The sequence below is a fragment of the Pelobates fuscus genome, chromosome 3 (genome assembly GCF_036172605.1).
Source record: "Pelobates fuscus isolate aPelFus1 chromosome 3, aPelFus1.pri, whole genome shotgun sequence".
Taxonomy (NCBI): domain Eukaryota; kingdom Metazoa; phylum Chordata; class Amphibia; order Anura; family Pelobatidae; genus Pelobates; species Pelobates fuscus.
Genome location: NC_086319.1, coordinates 402,215,610 through 402,241,551, shown reverse-complemented (window position 1 = coordinate 402,241,551; position 25,942 = coordinate 402,215,610). Strand labels below are relative to the sequence as shown.

Genomic DNA, 25,942 nt, shown 5'->3' with positions numbered 1-25,942 from the left:
ACAAGTCCCACAACTAGCACGCCCCTGGCGCTGGAGACTAAATCCGTGGATATTAAAAGACATGGCAACGATCCACACGGTGACCGAGAACCTCAAAACCTATTTTGACCTCAATACCACGGACGACGTAACGCCGACAACAGTTTGGGCGGCCCACAAACCCACAATTCGAGGCAACCTCATAGCGATAGCCACGGCCCTCAAAAAGCAACGACTGGCAAAACTGACGGACGCCCTCGCAAACCTAACCAAGCTCGAAACCCTCCATAAACGCCATCCCTCAGAGGCACTAATGGCGCAACTCACAGAAACACGCGCACTCATTAAACAACTCTCGGCCGTAGATGTGGCAAGAAACCTCATGTGGTCCAAACAGCGATTTTATGAGAAGGGCAACAAAGCAGACTCGCTCATTGGGCATTGTCTTAAGAAAAGGCAAGATATCAAGAAAATCTCGAAAATACGAACCCGAACGGGGGAGATCACGACGACCCCAGAAAAAATAGCCCAAGAATTCCTTCAATTCTACACCAACCTATACAATCACACCGCACAATCACCCCAGGGGGATGGGGACCGAACGGAGGCTACCGCCGCCTTTCTCCGACCCCTTAACCTACCCTCCTTATCCAGCGCGGCGCAAGCAAGATTGGAATCCCCCATAGAAGCCGAAGAACTAGCCCAAGTCCTAAAGACCCTCAAACCGATGAAGAGCCCTGGACCTGATGGCTTCACAGCCCTTTACTACAAGACCTTTCAGGCAATACTACTCCCGCCGCTCTGCAAAGCTTTTAACTCACTGCTGGAGGGACACTCGCTCCCCCCAGACATGCTGTCAGCCGACATCTGCCTTCTGCCTAAACCAGGGAAAGAACACCTAGACCCGGGGCAATACCGCCCGATCTCCCTCTTGAATACCGACCTGAAAATCCTAACGAAGGCCCTGGCCAATCGCCTCAACCCATACCTTCCAACATTGATCCACCCAGACCAAGTCGGTTTTATCCCCAAACGCCAAGCAGCGGATAACACTAGAAGAGCATTCAACACAATCTGGTACTCCCAACACAGGCACATCCCGACAGTGGTGCTTTCGTTGGACGCGGAGAAGGCCTTCGATCGCCTCCTCTGGCCATACATGTATAGCGTTCTCGCGCACTTAAAATTCCCACCCGGCTTTTTAAACTTCAGAGCAATATATCATCAACCAACAGGTAAACTCTTACTTCCCAACATCGAAGCCCAAACGTTCAAGATAGCCAACGGTACCAGGCAGGGGTGCCCCCTCTCCCCTCTGCTCTTCGCGGTTTCCCTAGAGCCCTTATTACAGGCCATTCGCAACCACCCAGCTATCCGGGGGGTACAGATCAGACGCGAGGAGTACACCGTAGCGGCATTTGCGGACGATGTCCTGCTAACACTGACGGACCCCATCCCATCCTTGCAGGCCACACTCGACTTGATCGCCGAATATTCCATCATATCGGGATACAAAATCAACGTGTCTAAATCGGTACTCATGCCGATAGCACTGGAACCTACACAACTTAAACTGCTCCGCCACCTATTTCCCTTCCACATCACCACAACTTCTCTCACCTACCTGGGCATTAGACTAACACCTGCACTTGGAGACACATATAGCCTCAACTACAACCCGCTACTCGCAACAGCGCACACAGACCTCCAGCGATGGGACAAATTGGGGGTGTCTTGGCTGGGAAGAGTCACAACAGTCAAAATGAATCTCCTTCCGAGATTCCTTTACCTCTTCCAAACACTACCCGTCCCGATACAGAAACCGGACTTTAAACGCCTCCAAACCGCCATTGATAAGTTCATATGGAAAGCAAAACGACCCAGGATACGCAGGACAACGATGTATGTCCCCAAGCACAGAGGCGGACTGGGCTTACCCAACTTCCAACATTACTACCATGCCGCCCAATTGGCCCATATCCAACAATGGCACGCACCCCCGGGATACAAAAGGTGGGTGGACCTGGAGCACGATATCATGGGCTGGGACCTACCCTCCTCATACATGTGGGTGCCTCGCACATACCGACCACTCCCACCGCCCACCTCCCCGGCAATCACCCATACACTGACCCTCTGGGACAAACTCAACCCCAGATACGACTTATCCTCCTTCCTCTCCCCGGTAACTCCGATCTACCGCAACAAGCTTTTCCCACCAGGGATGACCGCAAAACATTTCACAGCCTTTGACCAGCGTGACATCTCTAGACTACTGCACCTATATAACCATGGAGAGATTCGCAAGTACCATGATCTCCCGAATGCAGACACGCTGACCACAGCAGACCATTTCAGATATATACAACTCAGAGACCTGGCTCAACAGCCAATGATTAAACAGGCAGGCACGTCCCCCCCAACGGCGTTCGAGAAACAATGCTTTGAGGCACCACTCCAAACAGGCCAAATCTCCAAACTCTACGACACTCTGACGACCCATGCTACTCAAATTAACCTCACTTACATCACGGCATGGGAAAGAGACCTAGGGCCGCCAGACGACCCGAGCGATTGGGCAGATATATGGGCAGCGACAAACTCCCTCACAATGTGCGTCACGCACAAAGAACAAGCTTACAAGACCATGTTCCGCTGGTATCTGACACCACACAGACTCCACAAAATGGGACAAAAGCCCAATGATGGGTGCTGGAAGCTCTGCGGGGAAACCGGCACCTACCTCCACTGCTGGTGGAACTGCCCCAAACTCAAACCACTATGGGCCGAGGTGGGCGACCTCCTCGAAACGATACTCGACAAACCGATCACCCCACAGCCATGGACCATGCTACTAAGCAAACCACTGGAGGTACTTACCAGGAATGAAAACAAACTGGCCGCCAGGATCACACTGGCGACGCGAAGGGCGATAGCGGAATTATGGGCCGATAAAAGGATCCCCAAGCTCTCGACCATAATTAGCAAAGTTAAAGAAACCCGGGACCTAGACGAATTAACGGCACAGATACACGACATGTACAACACATTTCACCGAATCTGGGATCTTTGGGATCTGAATCATACGAAAATAAACATAAAATAAAGCGCCAGCCGCTCTCAACTACCTATCCCCCACTCCGCCACCGAAGTCTCCACGCACAGGACAGACACAGCAGGCGACGAAAGCCACCACCGTCACAAAATTGGCGTACCCAGCCAAGACACTGCAATAAGGAACCTCTCCCCTTCCCTACACCCTTCTCTCCTCCCCATCCTACAGGGGCCGGGCTGGCGCGGGCGCGTAGGGCGGGAGGCCGACCCACACCCAAGGCAACCCACATCCCCTGGGCAGGTACCACACAAGACCAGGGTAGACAGGACTGGGATAGAAAGGGGCATGACCCTGACAGGTGATATCCCTAACACCAGAGCCTAAGACAAGCACATATAAGGGCCAAAGAACCAACCCCAGAACCACAACACCAAGGACTAGCACCGGAAACGGTCTAGCACAAAACCACCCCAGCAGGGGACGCGGACCTCCCGAACTCGAGCCCCTGACCGAACAACTCAGCTCCAACGGAGGGCCCCGCCCCTATCCACCCCCCCCCTCTTATATACCCAACAAAACAAGCTACACAACTCTCCGCTCTTCACTCTTCTCCCTCTCCCCCCCCCCACCCCCCCACAGACGAGCCCCGGACGTGGGAGCATCAAACTCCAACCGTGTCGGGCTCCAAACATACCATGTCACCCACATTAGCCCCCCACATCCTACAGGTACGAGGACACCCCCCCCCCCCCCCACACACAAGCACACACACACGCAACGTACCACACCACACGGCTAAGCACTACCACACCACAAGGACCACCAGGGCAACCCCAGGCCTACAGGGCCTCCAATAGGCAAACACCAACAGCCCAAATAGAACCCACAACCGGGAGCCCCGAGACCCGGAACATAAACCACACACCACAAAAACACTTTTACGAGGGTATAGAAACATGGAACGAGAACTAACATGTACTGCAATGCAAAAGCGAATATATCTGTTGCCCCTCCTCTTTTTACCTTTCTGCACCCCACAACTGCACATTGCACTACGTGAACGGAAAATACACAAACAAAGAAGTTACAAAAAAGGAAAAGGGTCAGGGAGGGAAGAGAGGATACAAGCGAACACGATAGACACCATGGTACACAAATCGTGAATACATGGACTGAACGAGAAACTACGCTACAACAAAGCTTGCTAATGTTTTCGATACCCTCTTTCTTTCTTTCTACTTCTCTTCTACAAAATAAAAATGTATGCATACCTAAAACGCCACGTGATTGTACTAACATAAACATGCGAAAAGAGCCTGCTAACGCTGTTGTGGCGACACAGGTACTGTTGTACATACCTGCATACCTTAAAAATAAAGAATTTACAAAAAAAATAAGTAACACTGGGGACAGGACAGGAGGGGGCAAACTGTTAGATTTAGAGAAGTGACGGGGTAAATAAGTAACACTGGGGACAGGACAGGAGGGGGCAGACTTAGATTTAGAGAAGTGATGGGGTAAATAATTAACACTGGGGCCAGGACAAGAGGGGGCAGACTATTAGATTTAGAGAAGTGATGGGGTAAATAAGTAACACTGGGGACAGGACAGGAGGGGCAGATTGTTAGATTTAGAGAAGTGACGGGGTAAATAAGTAACACTGGGGCCAGGACAGGAGGGGGCAGACTGTTAGATTTAGAGAAGTGATGGGGTAAATAAGTGGAGTGGTGGAATAAATTATAGACAGTCGGGAGGAGTGAGAATGAAAGTAGAAAATGTAAGAAAATGCACCACACTATGCATGATTCCTGATTTGTGTTAGTAATTAAAGGGTTAATCTGGGCACCATAATGACTGCATCACAGTCTTCTGGCGTGGTCCCCAAGTGAGTATTCAAACCATTTTCATCCTCAGTCCAGCCTCCTCTACAGATATCACTAAATTGGAAATTCCCCCTACGCAATAGATATAGTAATTTGCGCCTATTTGGAACTTCTACATCAGCAATATCAACAAAAGTGGAGGACCTACGGTAGTGGTTATGGTGTGCTGTAGTTGTTATGGTGCTAAGGCTATTTCTATCAATCTTATCCCTATTTGGACACTTTGGAGGCAGTATCTTTAGTATTTTCTAAATATTAACGGATTGATGCACTAAATTGTGGGAATTGTGGAAAATTGACAGGAATTTTAGACCACAATAACTACAATGAAATGATAATCAATTTGAAGAATGATTCTTGGTTATTCTGGCTTAACATTTACAAATTCCATCACCATTTAGTAAATAAACCTCTAAAGGTCTGGGCTGATATTGTGCCTAATAAAGATGAGGGGCTGTCCAGTTGTTTCAGAAAGGGCGGTGACTGAAAGAAACATGGAAAATCTGAATTGGGAACGAGAAATGAAAAACGGTGTATAGTGCTTCATCTAAGATAGTCAAAGGAACGGCATGGAAAGGTCAAAGTAGGGGAACAGACAAATGCTTCCTAATAACCGCACTGCATCTTTATAAAAGCCCCATGTGGCTATACGGAGCATAGCAGGGTAAATAAAAACCCAACAAAAACAACATTTTGACCTAAACATTGTTGTGTTCCCTAGCAAATTTATAAATCAGCACTCTTATAAACTGGGGTTACACCTGGCTACTCCTCACCCAAAAAGCAAGCTGAAGTGCTGTTGGGGTGTGTAGTGGTCCTTTAAGCCAATAGCCAATATCACACCACATCCATGACACTGTACCGGCATGTACTGTGATCAGATATTCTGTCCTATCAATATTCGGGCATCATACATCAATACTGTATCTTATAGCAGCCAGGAAGTTCATTACTTCACAAAGACGCACAGCCAGGTTAACCATGGGGCAACCAAAGGCAGCCGCCTAGGGTCCAGGGATTAGACAGGAAACCAAGAGTCATATAGATATTTTTCTATTTACCATCCCTGTAGGAAGAATGATGGGTGCCCACATTTCTAAGCAGCCTTTGGCCCTGTGGGATTTTGCTAGCAGTCTACTTTAGTCCATGCTCCTCAAAGGCAGGAAGAATGGCTGGATTAACCTTTCAAAATTTACAAGTTTAAATGGGAGACAATCTTGCTCACAAACACATTTTTAGGGACAGCAGAAGACTTTGTTGTCCACGGTTACTACAAAATACTGACGATAGAGCGTTTTTTACATTGAGTGCAGAATCGTAGTAGCCTAGTAGGCAACTAAATCATCTAGGCTATTTAAGCCCAACTTTTGTAATTTTCGATTCACTGCCGTTTTGGATTTAGTGGATTTAGCACATCCAATCCAGTTGGAGCTGACAATGTAACTATAAAAATTGTCTGTGATAGTTCCTGGCATGTATCAGTAGAAATCTCTATTTTTATGAGCCCAAGTGGATCTGGTAAAATGATGTGAATACGCCAACTCGCAGAACTGAATTTTAGACATTATAAAATACAGATCAGAGGGTGTAAGTAGGGGACAATTAGAGTGGAAGAAGCTGGATCACAAGGATGGCTAGGTGGATGAATGGGTAGGTAGATGCATGGATGAGTAGGTGGGTGGATAAGTTTGAAGGAAATGGCATGGTGCTTGCAGACCTGTCTGAAATCACATTAAAAAAAAAAAACAATACGTTTAACCCAGAGATCTGGAGCATGCAGGAACTATAAAGACATCTCCAAGCCACGACTAGACATGCAGCTTTCCTGGTCCAAAGCTCTCACCAATTATGTAGTAGTCCCTCTGAGATTTGAACTCATGTCCCCATAGGTTTGGGCTGTACTCCTGAAACTTTATTGTAAAGCGGAGATCCTGTCCCGGCCGATCGCAGGTCAGGAGGAGATTGGGAGTTCGTAGGATGGAGCATGTTAACACCTCATCTTCTGTGCCCACCAGGTAAAGCTTGTAGTATTCATAAGATGAGGAGGAAAAGGGTCCACGGGGCTCTGAGCGAGGGCATAGCAAGTCCAATCTGTCGCCAATCTGAGGGTACAGCACATATCCTTCTGAATCCTGAAATCTGTAAAGAGACAAGGAGTGGATTACACAGTGCATCATGGACTTGTGTTAATCATTGACAAGTTCTACATTGTAAAAGCACATCATCAGAGTACACCAAGTCTTCACTGGGGAGTTTGCCAAGTCAGAACAGGTTTTATATCGTCAATCCTACTAGTAAAAAGTTTCCATATTCTGTATATGCAAATACACAAAAACAAGTCCTGCGCTCAAACTCCCAATACTCTCGGGCGGCAGCAACGATCATAATACACATCAGCCCCAATACATACAGTAAAAAACTAATACAAATATTCTGTATCTGCCCACTAGTTTTATAGTCTGGGTTAATCTAGTCTTTACACGTCTAGATATGCCAATCTATCAATAGAGTTGTCAGTCTATCCATATCCTGTACTATCCCAGACATACCAGTCTATCCATATCCTGTACTATCCCAGACATACCAGTCTATCCATATCCTGTACTATCCCAGACATACCAGTCTATCCATATCCTGTACTATCCCAGACATACCAGTCTATCCATATCCTGTACTATCCCAGACATACCAGTCTATCCATATCCTGTACTATCCCAGACATACCAGTCTATCCATAGCCTGTACCATCCCAGACATACCAGTCTATCCATAGCCTGTACCATCCCAGACATACCAGTCTATCCATATCCTGTACTATCCCAGACATACCAGTCTATCCATATCCTGTACCATCACAGACATATCAGTCTATCCATAGCCTGTACCATCCCAGACATACCAGTCTATCCATAGCCTGTACTATGCCAAACATACCAGTCTATCCATAGCCTGTACCATCCCAGACATACCAGCCTATACATAGCCTGTACCATCCCAGACATACCAGTCTATCCATAGCCTGTACCAGTCCCAGACATACCAGTCTATCCATAGCCTGTACCATCACAGACATACCAGTCTATACATAGCCGGTACCATCCCAGACATACCAGTCTATCCATAGCCTGTACCAGTCCCAGACTTACCAGTCTATCCATAGCGTGTACCATCCCAGACATACCAGTCTATCTATAGTCTGTACTATCCCAGACATAACAGTCTATACATAGCCTATACTAGTCTATTCTATTCATAGCCTTTACTGTCCCAGACATACCAGTCTACCTATATCCTGGGCCATCCTAGACATACCAGTCTATCCATAGCCCGTACTATCCCAGACATACCAGTCTATACATAGCCTATACCAGTCTATTCCATCTATAGACTGTATAAGTTCTAGGGATGCTAATCTGTTTACAATCTGTACCAGGATCTGAGAAAACAAACTCATAGACACGTACACAGTCCCAGACATGCACACATGGATACGCTCTCCTGGACACACGTTCACAGATATAGTTAAACATTCCCAAACAAAGAGAGAGACGCTCACACAAAAGATTTCCCACCTATATAAACAGATAGGCACACACATTCCCAGACATACACTGCCACACAGACACACTCAGTTACACACATTCCCAGACATACACTGCCACACAGATACACAGACACACATACACACAGACACCCACAATTAGACACACATGCAGACATAGATCCATATTTTAGCCCCTCCAAGTGCATGGTCAGCTCAGCCGGTCTATTGCAGCCCGATGGATAGGGTAAGTAAGGTCCTCTTATCATTATATATTTCTATCTACACATCCTCAAAATGGGATGGAGGTGGGCAAGCAGGAGAGCAGGCTACACGGAGGAGTGCACATACCTGTGAAAGGGACTGGTCTTCAAAAATATAGTGGGCAAGGCGTCTGCCCCCTGTCTCAAGGCAGACCATGTAGAGAGCACTTCTGAAATACTCAATGTATTGTATTAGTGATCCTTCCTAGTCTCCGGGATAAGATCAATAACATCCAACGTATCCAAATACGTAGATACCCACCTCCAACCCATTGTTAAATTATGTCCATCATACTTGAAAGATTCCATGAGCCTTTTAAATATTTTAAAGAATTTTAAATGGGACAAAGATTTTTTATTAGTCACATGTGATGTTGCCAGTCTCTACACATGTATAGAACACTCCAAGGGATGTGTAGCCACTCATTTTTTTTATGCAAACCAATACTACTTTTACAGAAGACCAAATAAATGTTATTCTACAGAATATTTTTTTTTGGTTTCAATGTTATTTTTTTTCTTACAGTGTAGAGGCACGGCTATGGGGACTAGGTTTGCACCCAGCTATGCAAATCTTCTTATGGCTCATTGGGAATTTTTTTTTATACATTCACAACATACCTGGACTGCAAACCTGTTTCTATATAAACAATACCTCAACGATATCCTTTTTATTTGGTAGGCAACAGGGCCTCAATTTTAGAATTGTTATCCTTTTTAAACACTAACTTGTGGAACATTAAGTTGACTCATGCGATCCATGAACAAAGAGTCAATTTTCTGGATCTAGAGATTTATATTGAAAAGGATAAAATAAAAACTCGAACAGTCTTTAAAAAGGTGGATGTGAACAGTTATATCCACCCCTGGCTAGACAACATCCCAAAAGGACAATTCCTCAGATTGAGGAGAAATTGCTCGGATGTTGCCCAATATAACGTCCAGGCCAATTTTTTAAAATGAGGATGTCCACCTGATATTTTAAATGAATAAACCTCAAGAAGTTAGGGAATTGGATAGAGATAACCTCTTAGTGTATAAGTTCAGGAAGGACACAAACAGACAAGGTTCCTTTAATTTTTTAATTATAATCACAATTATACGGAATTGAGACATATCTTAAAAATAAACTGTCATATTTTAAAACAGGATTCTGATTTGACCCCATTCTTGGAGGGTAAACCTAGGATAAATTTCAGAGAGGCTCGTAACCTGAAACAGATTTTAACCTCAGGCTTTATTGATAATAGGAATACTGATTTTATTAGTACACACAGAGGACAGATAAAGGGCTTCCACTATTGTGGTAACTGTTGCCTGAAAAATTCTAAACCTAAAATTAAGAAAATTGAAGGCTTTAAATCATTTCAGGACAAGAAAATTCCAAATAGGATCCTTCATCACTTGCCATTCTAAAAGTGTTGTGTATGTGCTCACGTGTCCTTGTGGTCTCCAATATGTGGGCAAGACTTCTACATGCCCGAAAACAAGGATACATGAGCATATTTATAACACAAAGAGAGTTTTTTTTTTTTTTTACCATAATGTGTCTCTACACTTTTTAAGTGCAGTTCTTCGGCATCCAGAATGGACGCAGACACTGGAGGGGTGGCGATTTGGAGTTCATGTTGAGCAAATGCGAGATAAGGTGGATATTTGATTTAGACATTTTTGATTTTGATTTTGAAATGGCAGTTTTAATTTAATTTCATCCTCTTATATGCAGAGACGAATTGTAAGGTCCCCCTTGATATAAGTATTTCACATTGTGTGGTGGTGTTTTTAATTGCGCACCCTGTACTTTGTACTTGTTTTTGCACTTTATGTAGTGTCTTCTGAGTGATTATCGACACTAGGGTTGCTGCTGCATCTCTCACAATTTAATAGCGTCAATCCACCCATATCCTATTGTTTTTATTTGTACTTCCTAGTGTATGGGTATCACTGATACCCATACACTATATCACTATCCATACACTATATACAACTCTATCCATCCACTATATAACTGTATCCATACACTATATACAACTCTATCCCTACACTATATACACTATATACAACTCTATCCATCCACTATATCACTTTATCCATACACTATTTATAACTCTATCCATACACTATATACACTATATACAACTCTATCCATACACTATATGACTGTATCCATACACTTTATACAACGCTATCCATACACTTTATAACTCTATCCATACACTATATCACTCCATTCATACACTATATCACTCTATTCATGCACTATATACACTATAAAACTCTATCTATACAGTATATATCTCTATATACAACTCTATCCATATATCACTTTATCCATGCACTATATACAACTATATAACTGTATCCATACACTATATACAACGCTATCCATACACTATATACAACTCTATCCATACACTCTATCTAAACACTATATAACTCTATCCATACACTATATACACTATATCACTATATCCATAAAACTCTACCCATACACTATAAACACTATATAACTCTACCCATACACTATATAACTCTATCCATACACTATATACAACTCTATCCATACACTAAATACACTATATAACTCTATCCATACACTATATATAACTCTATCCATACACTATATACACTATACAACTCTATCCATACACTATATACAACTCTATCCATACACTATATACCACTCTATTCATACACTATATACACTATATAACTCTATCCATACACTATATACACTATACAACTCTATCCATACACTATAAACACTATATAACTATATCTATACTCTATATAACACGTAACAAAGACAAACCGTAACAACGTATTACCGGGTCTTAGAATGGCCGGATTTAACGTAATAGAATAAACAGTCACGAGCCGAGGTCAGGAATACAGAAAGGAAATATGATAAGATAAATAACCCAGTAAACCCTGCTAATGGCTGTTTTGGGTCCCATGACCCCAGAACGTGCATGCACGGACGAAAACGTGATGCCGCACGCACGTTCACATCACTAGTGACGTCATTGTGGGCGGCGTTATTATATAGTGACGCCTTGCAGCGGCCGGTTTCCTTCCTAACGCTGGACCCGGCCGCTGTATTGAGAACTGCACAGAGGGAGAGGCTCTGGATGTAAGGTCAGTAACCTCTCCCTCCTTTAGTGTGACCGCACTGATCAGATGCGGTCACATCGGGGTGCCGATCGGGCACTGCGATAGTGTTACCGCACCGATCTGGTGCGATGACACTGAGGTGCCGATTAGGAACCATGACAATATACAACTCTACCCATACATTATATTCACTATATAACTGTATCCATACACTATATAACTCTATATACAACGCTATCCATACACTATATATACTATATCACTCTATCCATACACTATATACACTATATAACTATATCCATACACTATATACACTATATCACTCTATCCATACACTATATAACTGTATCCATACACTATATACAACTCTATCCCTACACTATATACACTATATACAACTCTATCCATACACTATATCACTTTATCCATACACTATTTATAACTCTATCCATACACTATATCCACTATATCACTCTATCCATACAATATATACACTATATAACTCTATCCATACACTATATACACTATATCACTCTATCCATACACTATATAACTCTATCCATACACTATATACAACTCTATCCCTACACTATATACAACTCTATCCATACACTATATCACTTTATCCATACACTATTTAAAACTCTATCTGTACACTATATACACTATATACAACTCTATCCATACACTATATGACTGTATCCATACACTTTATACAACGGAATCCATACACTTTATAACTCTATCCATACACTGTATCACTCCATTCATACACTATATCACTCTATTCATACACTATATACACTATAAAACTCTATCTATACAGTATATATCTCTATATACAACTCTATCCATATATCACTTTATCCATGCACTATATACAACTATATAACTGTATCCATACACTATATACAACGCTATCCATACACTATATACAACTCTATCCATACACTATAAACACTATATAACTCTATCCATACACTATATACACTATATCACTATATCCATAAAACTCTATCCATACACTATAAACACTATATCACTCTATCCATACACTTTATAACTCTATCCATACACTATATACAACTCTATCCATACACTATATACACTATATAACTCTATCCATACACTATATACAACTCTATCCATACACTATAAACACTATATAACTCTATCCATACACTATATACACTATATCACTATATCCATAAAACTCTATCCATACACTATAAACACTATATAACTCTATCCATACACTATATAACTCTATCCATACACTATATACAACTCTATCCATACACTATATACACTATATAACTCTATCCATACACTATATAACTCTATCCATACACTATATACACTATACAACTCTATCCATACACTATACAACTCTATATAACTATATCTATACTCTATATAACATGTAACAAAGACAAACCGTAACAACGTATTACCGGGTCTTAGAATGGCCGGATTTAACGTAATAGAATAAACAGTCACGAGCCGAGGTCAGGAATACAGAAAGGAAATATGATAAGATTAATAACCCAGTAAACCCTGCTAATGGCTGTTTTGGGTCCCATGACCCCAGAACCTGCATGCACGGCGAAAACGTGATGCCGCACGCACGTTCACATCACTAGTGACGTCATTGTGGGCGGCGTTATTATATAGCGACGCCTTGCAGCGGCCGGCGTCCTTCCTAACGCTGGACCCGGCCGCTGTATTGAGAACTGCGCAGAGGGAGAGGCTCGTGCGATGACACTGAGGTGCCGATTAGGAACCGTGACAATATACAACTCTACCCATACATTATATTCACTATATAACTGTATCCATACACTATATAACTCTATATACAAGGCTATCCATACACTATATACACTATATCACTCTATCCATACACTATATAACTCTATCCATACACTATATACACTATATAACTCTATCCACACACTATATAACTCTATCCATACACGATATACACTATATCACTCTATCCATACACTATATAACTCTATCCATACACTATATACACTATATCACTCTATCCACACACTATATAACTCTATCCATACACGATATACACTATATCACTCTATCCATACACTATATAACTCTATCCATACACTATATACACTATATCACTCTATCCACACACTATATAACTCTATCCATACACGATATACACTATATCACTCTATCCATACAATATATACACTATATAACAAGGCCAAAACACATGGAAGTGTTTTCGGCTACTGCCTCATGTGCGGTCAGTCAAATATCTACTTCCACCTAACTCCGGAACCCCTGGTCCGATCTGGGTGATTTTTTAATATGTTGCTCACCCAGATCCGTGCTGTCAGGGGATATATCATATAAAATTGTACCTCGCATATTTGGGGTACATCTGAAAACCGGGTAAAATACTGTATTGTATAAGTGGATTATGTGTCATACTGAGGGGAGGAGATGTATGGGAGGTGACAAGTAAAGGATTGGCTACTGTACTGATTATTGTGGGTATCTTCCTTGCATGGAAGAAATGCTTAAAAGGAGGATGTGTGAATTAAAAGTTAGTTCTTCTCCTGATGCTGTGTGTCGTCCAGTCATTGGGAAACGTTATGGGATCTTCTTGGATTATTTTATTTGCTGTGGATACTGTAGCGGATTGGTACCGGGCTGTCCCACGACATGTATGAGAATAAGTGTATTTGGTCATATGGCTGGTTTAATGTGTATGTACATGTATAGAAAGCATGGTATCCGGGTATAATGACAGTTAAATGTATGTAAAGAATTGTATTCCTCTAGTTGTTCGGTAGAATCATTCAAATAAAACAAGGGAATGAAACTACCGAACAACCAGACCACCCAGGAATGAGTGTGCCTCCAATTACCGTTTGCAACAATGTTGCAAACAGGTAATTGGCAATCAGTGCAGTGTGGTCTTTGTCCTCTGGGTGGCCGCCATTCGGGAAACAAACACGTGGCGGCGGCCATCTTAAACTACCGAACAGCGGTGTTTTGCCGTCGAGTGTCTGGAACTAAAATCGGACACTTGACTAGGCAAACACCGCTGAGACCTCCATACTTCCAGAAATTCGTATGGAAACTACCGAATGACCCGCCGTTCGGTAGAAAGAGCCCCATAAACAAGGGAATTCATTCAAACCCTCTCCAGGCTCTATAACACAGGCAATTCGCCTGTTTTCATTCCCTTGTTTGTGACCGACCGCAGGGCCAAAATGCATGGAACTGTTTTCGGATACTTTACCCATGCGGTCGGTCAAATCTTTGGAACCCCATATCTCACGAACCATTCATCCGAATGGGCTAATTTTTAAGTATGTTGGTCCCCCAGAATAGAGCTATCTGGGGATGTTGGATTTGTGGATGTACCCCAAGTATTTAGGGTACATCCAAAACTCGGGGAAAACTGTGTACACAATAAGGGGATTATGATGCTAGAGGAGGGGAGGAGATCTGTGGGAGGTTACTACTTAGAGATTGGATAATGTCTTAAGTGATAGAACCTCCTCCCTTGCATGGGAGAGGGCTTTATAAGGAACTGTGGAATAAAGCTTGTCAGACTACTCCTGAAACTGTGTGTCGTCCAGTTATTGGGATTGCGATGGGGATACTGCTGTATTACTTTACCTGCTGGAAACCTTGCCTGTGGACTTAACATCACCTTGTTCCTGAGCCTCACTGGAATCTCTAGTGGAGAATAGCTGTGCAAGATCGGCTCTCCGCTACATTGGTTGGCAGCGCTGGGATCCAAACTCACAGAGGAACAAGCGTAAATGGAGTACGGATGGAGATTGATTTTTCTGCGCTAAAACGCTCCACGCTAAAGGACCTCCTAGAGGCAAGGGGTATACAAGCCAGCAATAAGAAGAAAGCAGTACTTGTTACAGAACTCATGGCAGAGTACAGAATGGAGGGCGATTCAGTTCCGGCACAGAGGGAGCCGGGAGGAACACCACAAGGATCGGAATTCCAGAGGCAGGTTCAGTTCAGGCTATCCTTTTATGGGGAAAACCCCCCAACAGAAATTGTTACCAGGACAATGGCCGAGGTACAAGAATTCATCCTAAGGACACAGGCACCAGAACAAAGCTCTGCAATTAATGTGCCACAGGAAGGTAAGCCTAAAATACCATACCAGGCTTTTAAAACATATGTGGAGGCAGAGGAAGATATAGACGCTTTCCTGCAAGACTTTGAAAGACTGTGTGCACTGCATAAAATTAACGCAGAGGACTGGGTACCTATTTTGGCCGGAAGGTTAACCGGGAGGGCAGCAGAGGCATATCGGACTGTACCTAATGACGAAATAAGGAATTACAGTAAAGTGAAAGAAATTATACTCGCCAGGTATGCTATAACACCCGAGGCATACCGGCGGAGGTTCCGGGATCTAAAGAAAACAGAGAAGGACTCGCACGCAGAGTGGGCATGCCGATTACAGGGGGCAGCGCTCGGGTGGGTGCAAGCTAGCAAGGCACGTTCTATGGAGGATGTAATACAAATGTTGCTGATGGAGCAGTTCTATGAGGGAGTAACCAATGAGGTCCAGGAATGGGTAAGGGACAGAAACCCTACTTCCCTTACCGAGGCGGCTAGGAAAGCGGATGACTACCTGGATGCACGCAGGTCACAAAAACCTGCAGCTCCAAAAGCAACCTTTAAAACATTCGGGGGAAACAACTACACCCCAGCTCCACCGAGACCGCTACCACCACCTCCACCACCCGCTGCACAGCCCCGGTTCCGACAACCCACCGCTGGCCCCTGTCATCACTGCCAGAAGTGGGGACATTATAAAAGGGAATGCCCACAGCTACGGGACCGTTCCACCTGGATTCGTCCAGGCCCACCTCCACCCAGGGCGGCCGCAGCCCACCACTACCAGGACCTAGTCACCACCCCATATGGTTCCGCAGTCCCCATTACTACTGTGGAACAATGGGAGGTACTGCACGAGGCAGATCCGGTCCAGGCCAATGTGGATAATCTACGGCACCATCGACAGACGGTATATCTGAATGGTACAGCAGTCCGGGGATTACGAGATTCGGGAGCCACCATCACTTTGGTACAGAGCCACCTGATTTCAGATCAGGCAAAACTGAACAAAACTGTTGCCGTCCGGGTAGCTGGGGGAGCAGTGTACCGGCTACCTACAGCAAGGGTACATTTACATTGGGGAGCGGGGGCAGGGGAAGTGGAGGTGGGGTTGATGCCACATTTACCGGCGGAGGTTTTATTGGGGAACGATCTGGGGAGGCTCACTTCTGCTTTTGAGCCCCAGTCACCCACCACAGGAGAGGTCAACCCTGTAGTCACCCGACAACAGGCCCGCACCCAGGACCACAACACACTGCCGGAGGTCCAGGTAAGCAACCCTACCCCCCCTCTAGAATGTGTCCCCTGGGCTCCACCTAATGAATTTGTAGCTGAAGTCGCAACAGACCCCACGCTTCAGGTGTATAGGGACAAGGTTGGCACGGGTTCCCCCGGGGCGGAGGGAGAGAAGTTTATCTGGGATAAACAACTTTTATACAGGGAAACAACCAAACAGATTACGGGGTTAGACCCGATAGCGAGGAGACAATTAGTGGTACCACAGCGGTACCGGGCTGAATTACTCCGGATAGCGCATGATATTCCGCTATCCGGACATCTAGGGGTTAGTCGCACCAGGTACAGACTAACCCAGAGTTTCTTCTGGCCAGGGATTAGCCAGGAAGTACGCAGATATTGCACGACTTGCGATACCTGCCAGAGAGTGGGAAAAAGGGGGGATCGCAGGAAGGCTAAACTTCACCCCTTACCCATTATAGAGGAACCTTTTAGCCGAATAGCGGTGGATCTGATAGGCCCCCTCAATAAAGTTAGCCCGTCAGGAAAACGGTATATTTTAACGGTCGTAGATTATGCCACCAGGTATCCAGAGGCAGTGGCTCTGACCAACATCCACGCTGAGACGGTCGCGGATGCCCTCATGCGGATATTCTCCCGGATGGGATTACCCAGGGAGATTATCTCGGATCAGGGTACCCAGTTTACCGCAGAATTCACCCAACACCTCTGGAGGATCTGTGGCATTAAGCCTATTATCAGCGCCCCTTACCACCCCCAGACGAACGGGCTCTGCGAACGATTCAATGGTACCTTGAAGCAGATGCTCCGAACCTTCGCAGAGACCCACAAGGACTGGGAACGATTCCTGCCGCACCTCCTATTCGCATACCGGGAGGTGCCGCAGGAATCCACAGGGTTCTCCCCGTTTGAATTATTGTTTGGAAGGAGGGTCCGAGGCCCATTGGATCTTATTAGAGAGCATTGGGAGGGAGACCGGAGCACAGATGGCACTCCCATCCTACCATATGTGTTGGCCTTTCGGGACCGCCTAGAAGCGTTGACCAAGACGGTACGGGAAAACCTTCAGGAGGCCCAGACCCGCCAGCGTACATGGTATGATCGGGGAGCCAGGGACCGTAGCTTTCAGGTCGGGCAGAAGGTACTAATTTTAAAACCTGTCCGACATGATAAGTTACAGGCCGCCTGGCAGGGCCCATATAAGGTGGTGGAGCAAAGATGCGATACCACCTATATTATCGGCCCCTGCACAGGGACTGGGGGGCGACGCATGCTCCATGTGAACATGCTGAAGCCCTACCACGAGCGTACTGAGGAGGTAACCGCCATCTGTGCCCCTAACACGGAAGAGTTTGACAGCTTACCCCTCCCCGATTTGCTGGGGGATGGGCAGCTGTCCGGAGATTTAGGGGAGGTTACGCTGGGAGATCGGCTGAGCCCACAGGAGCGGATCGAGGTACAGCAACTATTGGAAGAGAAACGCGACACGTTCTCTAATGTACCTGGATACACGCCTCTGGCAACTCACCGGGTCGAGACCCCAGGGCAACTACCCATGCGCCAGACGCCATACCGCATTCCAGAAGCGGTACGGGCAAACATGCGTAAGGAGATCGACGAAATGCTCCAACTGGGGGTGATTGAACCCTCAGACAGTCCTTGGGCATCTCCTGTAGTCCTCGTACCAAAGCGAGACGGTACGACCCGCTTCTGCGTGGACTATAGGAGATTGAACGAGAAGACTGTATCTGACGCCTATCCGATGCCCCGGATAGACGAGTTACTGGACAGAATGGCCAGGGGCCAATACCTCACCACTATTGACTTGTGTAAAGGGTATTGGCAAATCCCCCTGGCCCCAGACGCCATCCCGAAGTCGGCCTTTGTCACCCCATTTGGCTTGTACCAGTTTAAGGTCATGCCATTTGGGATGAAAAACGCCCCAGCCACCTTCCAAAGGATGGTGGATCGACTCCTAGATGGATTCCAGGACTATACATGTGCCTACCTGGACGATATTGCTATTTTTAGCAATACGTGGCAGGAACACTTAGCTCACATCGGAGCTGTACTAGATAGGATAAGGGAAGCAGGTCTGACCTTGAAGCCGGCCAAGTGTAGTATCGGCATGGCTGAGGTACAATACCTGGGACATAGAGTAGGGTGCGGTAAACAAAAACCCGAACCCGCCAAAGTAGAGGCTGTAGCCCAGTGGCCCACCCCTAGGACTAAGACCCAGGTTTTAGCGTTTCTAGGGACAGCAGGGTATTACCGGAGGTTTGTTCCCAATTATAGCGCCCTGGCCAAACCCCTCACTGACCTGACCCGTAAGAACCTTCCCCGCCAAGTAAACTGGACCCCGGAGTGTGAGCAGGCATTCCAACAATTGAAAAATGCACTGATAAATGCCCCTGTCTTGGCAGCTCCCAATCCAACTAAACGTTTTCTTGTTCACACAGACGCTTCTATGTTTGGATTGGGGGCAGTACTGAGTCAAGTCGGGGCCGATGGCGGGGAACATCCAGTGGCTTACATCAGTCGCAAACTGTTACCTCGAGAAGTAAGCTACGCCGCCATCGAAAAGGAATGCCTGGCTGTGGTGTGGGCCCTAAAGAAGCTACAACCCTATTTATATGGACAGCCCTTTTCCTTGCTCACGGATCACAACCCGTTAGTCTGGCTGAACCGGGTGGCTGGAGACAACGCCAGGCTGCTGCGCTGGAGTTTGGCGCTACAGCCTTTTGACTTTAATATCCAGTACCGGCCGGGTAAGCAGAATGGAAATGCTGACGGGTTGTCAAGACAAACTGACTTAGAGAAATGATCCGTGAGCCCCCGGACATCCCCAAGCCGATCCGTGTTGGATCAGACTGTGTATGCCGGCTTGTGGGCAAGGGGGAGCAGTGTAGCGGATTGGTACCGGGCTGTCCCACGACATGTATGAGAATAAGTGTATTTGGTCATATGGCTGGTTTAATGTGTATGTACATGTATAGAAAGCATGGTATCCGGGTATAATGACAGTTAAATGTATGTAAAGAATTGTATTCCTCTAGTTGTTCGGTAGAATCATTCAAATAAAACAAGGGAATGAAACTACCGAACAACCAGACTACCCAGGAATGAGTGTGCCTCCAATTACCGTTTGCAACAATGTTGCAAACAGGTAATTGGCAATCAGTGCAGTGTGGTCTTTGTCCTCTGGGTGGCCGCCATTCGGGAAACAAACACGTGGCGGCGGCCATCTTAAACTACCGAACAGCGGTGTTTTGCCGTCGAGTGTCTGGAACTAAAATCGGACACTTGACTAGGCAAACACCGCTGAGACCTCCATACTTCCAGAAATTCGTATGGAAACTACCGAATGACCCGCCGTTCGGTAGAAAGAGCCCCATAAACAAGGGAATTCATTCAAACCCTCTCCAGGCTCTATAACACTATTCTCTTGGGATTTATTACTTGTTCCTGAGCCTCACTTGGATTACTAGCGGATATATGCTGTGAGAGACCAGCTCTCCGCTACATACACTATATCACTCTATCCATACACTATATACACTATATAACTCTATCCATACACTATATACACTATATAACTCTATCCATACACTATATACACTATATACAACTCTATCCATACACTATATACACTATTTAACTCTATCCATACACTATAAACACTATACAACTCTATCCATACACTATATACAACTCTATCCATACACTATATACACTATATAACTCTATCCATACACTATATACACTATATAACTCTATCCATACACTATAAACACTATACAACTCTATCCATACACTATATACAACTCTATCCATACACTATATACACTATATAACTCTATCCATACACTATATACACTATATAACTCTATCCATACACTATATGCACTATATACAACTCTATCCATACACTATATACACTATTTAACTCTATCCATACACTATAAACACTATACAACTCTATCCATACACTATATACAACTCTATCCATACACTATATACACTATATAACTCTATCCATACACTATATACATTATATCACTCTATCCATACACCATATACACTATATAACTCTATCCATACACCATATAACTCTATCCATACACTATATACACTATATAACTCTATCCATACACTATATACAACTCTATCCATACACTATATACACTATTTAACTCTATCCATACACTATAAACACTATACAACTCTATCCATACACTATATACACTATTTAACTCTATCCATACACTATATACACTATACAACTCTATCCATACACTATACACACTATATAACTCTATCCATACACTATATAACTCTATCCATACACTATATAACTCTATCCATACACTATATACACTATATAACTCTATCCATACACTATATACAACTCTATCCATACACTATATACACTATATAACTCTATCCATACACTATAAACACTATACAACTCTATCCATACACTATATACAACTCTATCCATACACTATATACAACTCTATCCATACACTATATACACTATATAACTCTATCCATACACTATATACAACTCTATCCATACAATATATACACTTTATAACTCTATCCATACACTATATACACTATACAACTCTATCCATACACTATATACAACTCTATCCATACACTATATACACTATATAACTCTATCCATACACTATATATAACTCTATCCATACACTATATACACTATACAACTCTATCCATACACTATATATAACTCTATCCATACACTATATACAACTCTATCCATACAATATATACACTTTATAACTCTATCCATACACTATATACACTATACAACTCTATCCATACACTATATACAACTCTATCCATACACTATATACACTATATAACTCTATCCATACACTATATACACTATACAACTCTATCCATACACTATATATAACTCTATCCATACACTATATACATCTCTATCCATACAATATATATACTTTATAACTCTATCCATACACTATATACACTATACAACTCTATCCATACACTATATACAACTCTATCCATACACTATATACACTATATAACTCTATCCATACACTATATACACTTTATAACTGTATCCATACACTATATACACTATACAACTCTATCCATACACTATATACAACTCTATCCATACACTATATACACTATTTAACTCTATCCATACACTATAAACACTATACAACTCTATCCATACACTATATACACTATTTAACTCTATCCATACACTATATACACTATACAACTCTATCCATACACTATACACACTATATAACTCTATCCATACACTATATAACTCTATCCATACACTATATAACTCTATCCATACACTATATACACTATATAACTCTATCCATACACTATATACAACTCTATCCATACACTATATACACTATATAACTCTATCCATACACTATATACACTATATAACTCTATCCATACACTATATACAACTCTATCCATACACTATATACAACTCTATCCATACACTATATCACTATATAACTCTATCCATACACTATATACAACTCTATCCATACACTATATACACAATTTAACTCTATCCATACACTATAAACACTATACAACTCTATCCATACACTATATACACTATTTAACTCTATCCATACACTATATACACTATACAACTCTATCCATACACTATATACAACTCTATCCATACACTATATACACTATATAACTCTATCCATACACTATATAACTCTATCCATACACTATATACAACTCTATCCATACACTATATACAACTCTATCCATACACTATATACACTATATAACTCTATCCATACACTATAAACACTATACAACTCTATCCATACACTATATACAACTCTATCCATACACTATATACAACTCTATCCATACACTATATACACTATATAACTCTATCCATACACTATATACAACTCTATCCATACACTATATACAACTCTATCCATACACTATATACACTATATAACTCTATCCATACACTATATACAACTCTATCCATACAATATATACACTTTATAACTCTATCCATACACTATATACACTATACAACTCTATCCATACACTATATACAACTCTATCCATACACTATATACACTATATAACTCTATCCATACACTATATATAACTCTATCCATACACTATATACACTATACAACTCTATCCATACACTATATATAACTCTATCCATACACTATATACAACTCTATCCATACAATATATACACTTTATAACTCTATCCATACACTATATACACTATACAACTCTATCCATACACTATATACAACTCTATCCATACACTATATACACTATATAACTCTATCCATACACTATATACACTTTATAACTCTATCCATACACTATATACACTATACAACTCTATCCATACACTATATATAACTCTATCCATACACTATATACAACTCTATCCATACAATATATATACTTTATAACTCTATCCATACACTATATACACTATACAACTCTATCCATACACTATATACAACTCTATCCATACACTATATACACTATATAACTCTATCCATACACTATATACACTTTATAACTGTATCCATACACTATATACACTATACAACTCTATCCATACACTATATATAACTCTATCCATACACTATATACACTATATAACTCTATCCATACACTATATACAACTCTATCCATATCCATACACTATAAACACTATACAACTCTATCCATACACTATAAACACGATATAACTCTATCCATACACTATATAAACTATATAACTCTATCCATACACTATAAACACTATATAACTCTATCCATACACTATATACACTATATAACTATCCATTCACTATAAACACTATATAACTCTATCCATACACTATATACACTATAGTTTACATGGTGTGTTCAATAAAAATATGGCAACATTTCATTCTTTGTGTGTTATTAGTTTAAGCAGACTGTGATTGTCTATTGTTGTGACTTAGATGATGATCAGATCACATTTTATGACCAATGTGTGCAGAAATCCATATCATTCCAAAGGGTTCACATACTTTTTCTTGCAACTGTATATCTATACTCTATATATAATCTATCTATATACACAATATGTAACAGATCGACGGGCACCCCGACTGGGTACCTCCGTTGAAGAATGCTCCTAGCGCTTCCTGAGGACTCCAAGCACTGCAGCAGACACCACAACCACCGTAGACTCCTCCAGAGAGCAAAGCAGGAACAAGCTCTTACAAGAGCTTAGTAGTGATTTAGCAAGGGAGTATGACAAGCATAGCAATCCCTTGTAGCAGATTCCCCCAATAAGAGACAGCACTCCAAATTGAGGGTGAAGTAGAACTGAGGTTTTTAATGACACACTCTGCTTTTATGCAATCAGACAATTATGAATTACCCAATCACGCACTGGTTACATTCCACACATCTCCTCCCCTTAGCCCGAGAGGTAACACAATTAGCCGTACAGTTTAAAACATACTTTTTACCCAACTTTCACAACTCTAAAACTATACATCCAATATTAATAAAAGTCACATATTTCAAATACAAACATACCCAAAAATCATTAGAATCCGTTCGGGAGATAGATATAAGTCACCTTTGACCGACCGTAAGCACATTTTCATGCCCAAAACTGTTCCAGAGAATCAGGCTGTTCGGTCAGTCTATTTCCCATGTTAGAGTCAGTTCAAACAGACGAACGACAACCATTCGAATTGTCAAACTGTCGAATGAACTGTCAAACGGCGTTCGAACTGTCAAATGCATTGAAGTCTGGAGAAGGTAAAACTTCAGCTGAATTAAAGATGGCCGCTGCCACGTGTTCGTTTGTACGCAGGGCCGGACTGGCCCACCGGGATACCGGGAAATTTCCCGGTGGGCCGCGGCACCTGGGGGGCTGGAGATGGAGAGGGAGCCCTGCTCCCTGTATTTTAATAATATCGCGGCCGCCGGCGGCACACTATGAGGTGATTACTCACCTTGCGGCCGGCGGCCCCATCTCCTGTGCTGACAGCTATGCTGCTGTCAGTATCAGTGAGTGTGCCGGGCGGCCGCCTAAGCGATCCGGCGGCACACTCACTGATACTGACAACCGTGCAGCTGTCAGCACAGGAGGACTGAGGGAGGGGGCGGAGCTAACTACCATGCTCCCTCGCGGTTCCCATGATTCCCAGCATCTACACATCATAGAGTTGGGATTACTCTATGATGTGTAGATGCTGGGAATTATGGGAGCCGGGAGGGAGCATGGTAGTTAGCTCCACCCCCTCCCTCAGTCCTCCTGTTGCAGCAGGTACAGAGAAGAATAGGGGAAGGGGACAAAAAGAGGGGAAGGGGGGACAAATAGAGGGTAAGGGGGGATAAATAGAGGGGTAATAGAAACACAGGGGAAGGGGGGACACAGAGACTGAGGGGTAATAGAGAGACAGGGAATGGGGGGGGCAAAGAGAGGGGTAATAGAGAGACACCAGGGAAGGGGGGACAAAGAGACAGAGGGGTAATAGAGAGACAGGGGATGGGGGGACAAAGAGAGGGGGTAATAGAGAGACACCAGGGAAGGGGGGGACAAAGAGACAGATGGGTAATAGAGAGACAGGGGATGGGGGGATAAAGAGAGGGGTAATAGAGAGACAGGGGATGGGGGGATAAAGAGAGG

The 25,942-nt window shown here is 43.3% G+C and overlaps 1 protein-coding gene across 1 annotated transcript in view; it reads right to left on the bottom strand.

Moving 5' to 3' along the window:
• EFNB3 (ephrin B3) overlaps positions 1-25,942 on the bottom strand; it is an 85,574-nt gene that overhangs the window by 37,040 nt on the left and 22,592 nt on the right. Inside the window, exon 2 of the mRNA XM_063449711.1 lies at positions 6,761-7,056. Within this exon, the coding sequence (XP_063305781.1) occupies positions 6,761-7,056 (296 nt within the window). The remainder of the gene's footprint in view (positions 1-6,760; positions 7,057-25,942) is intronic.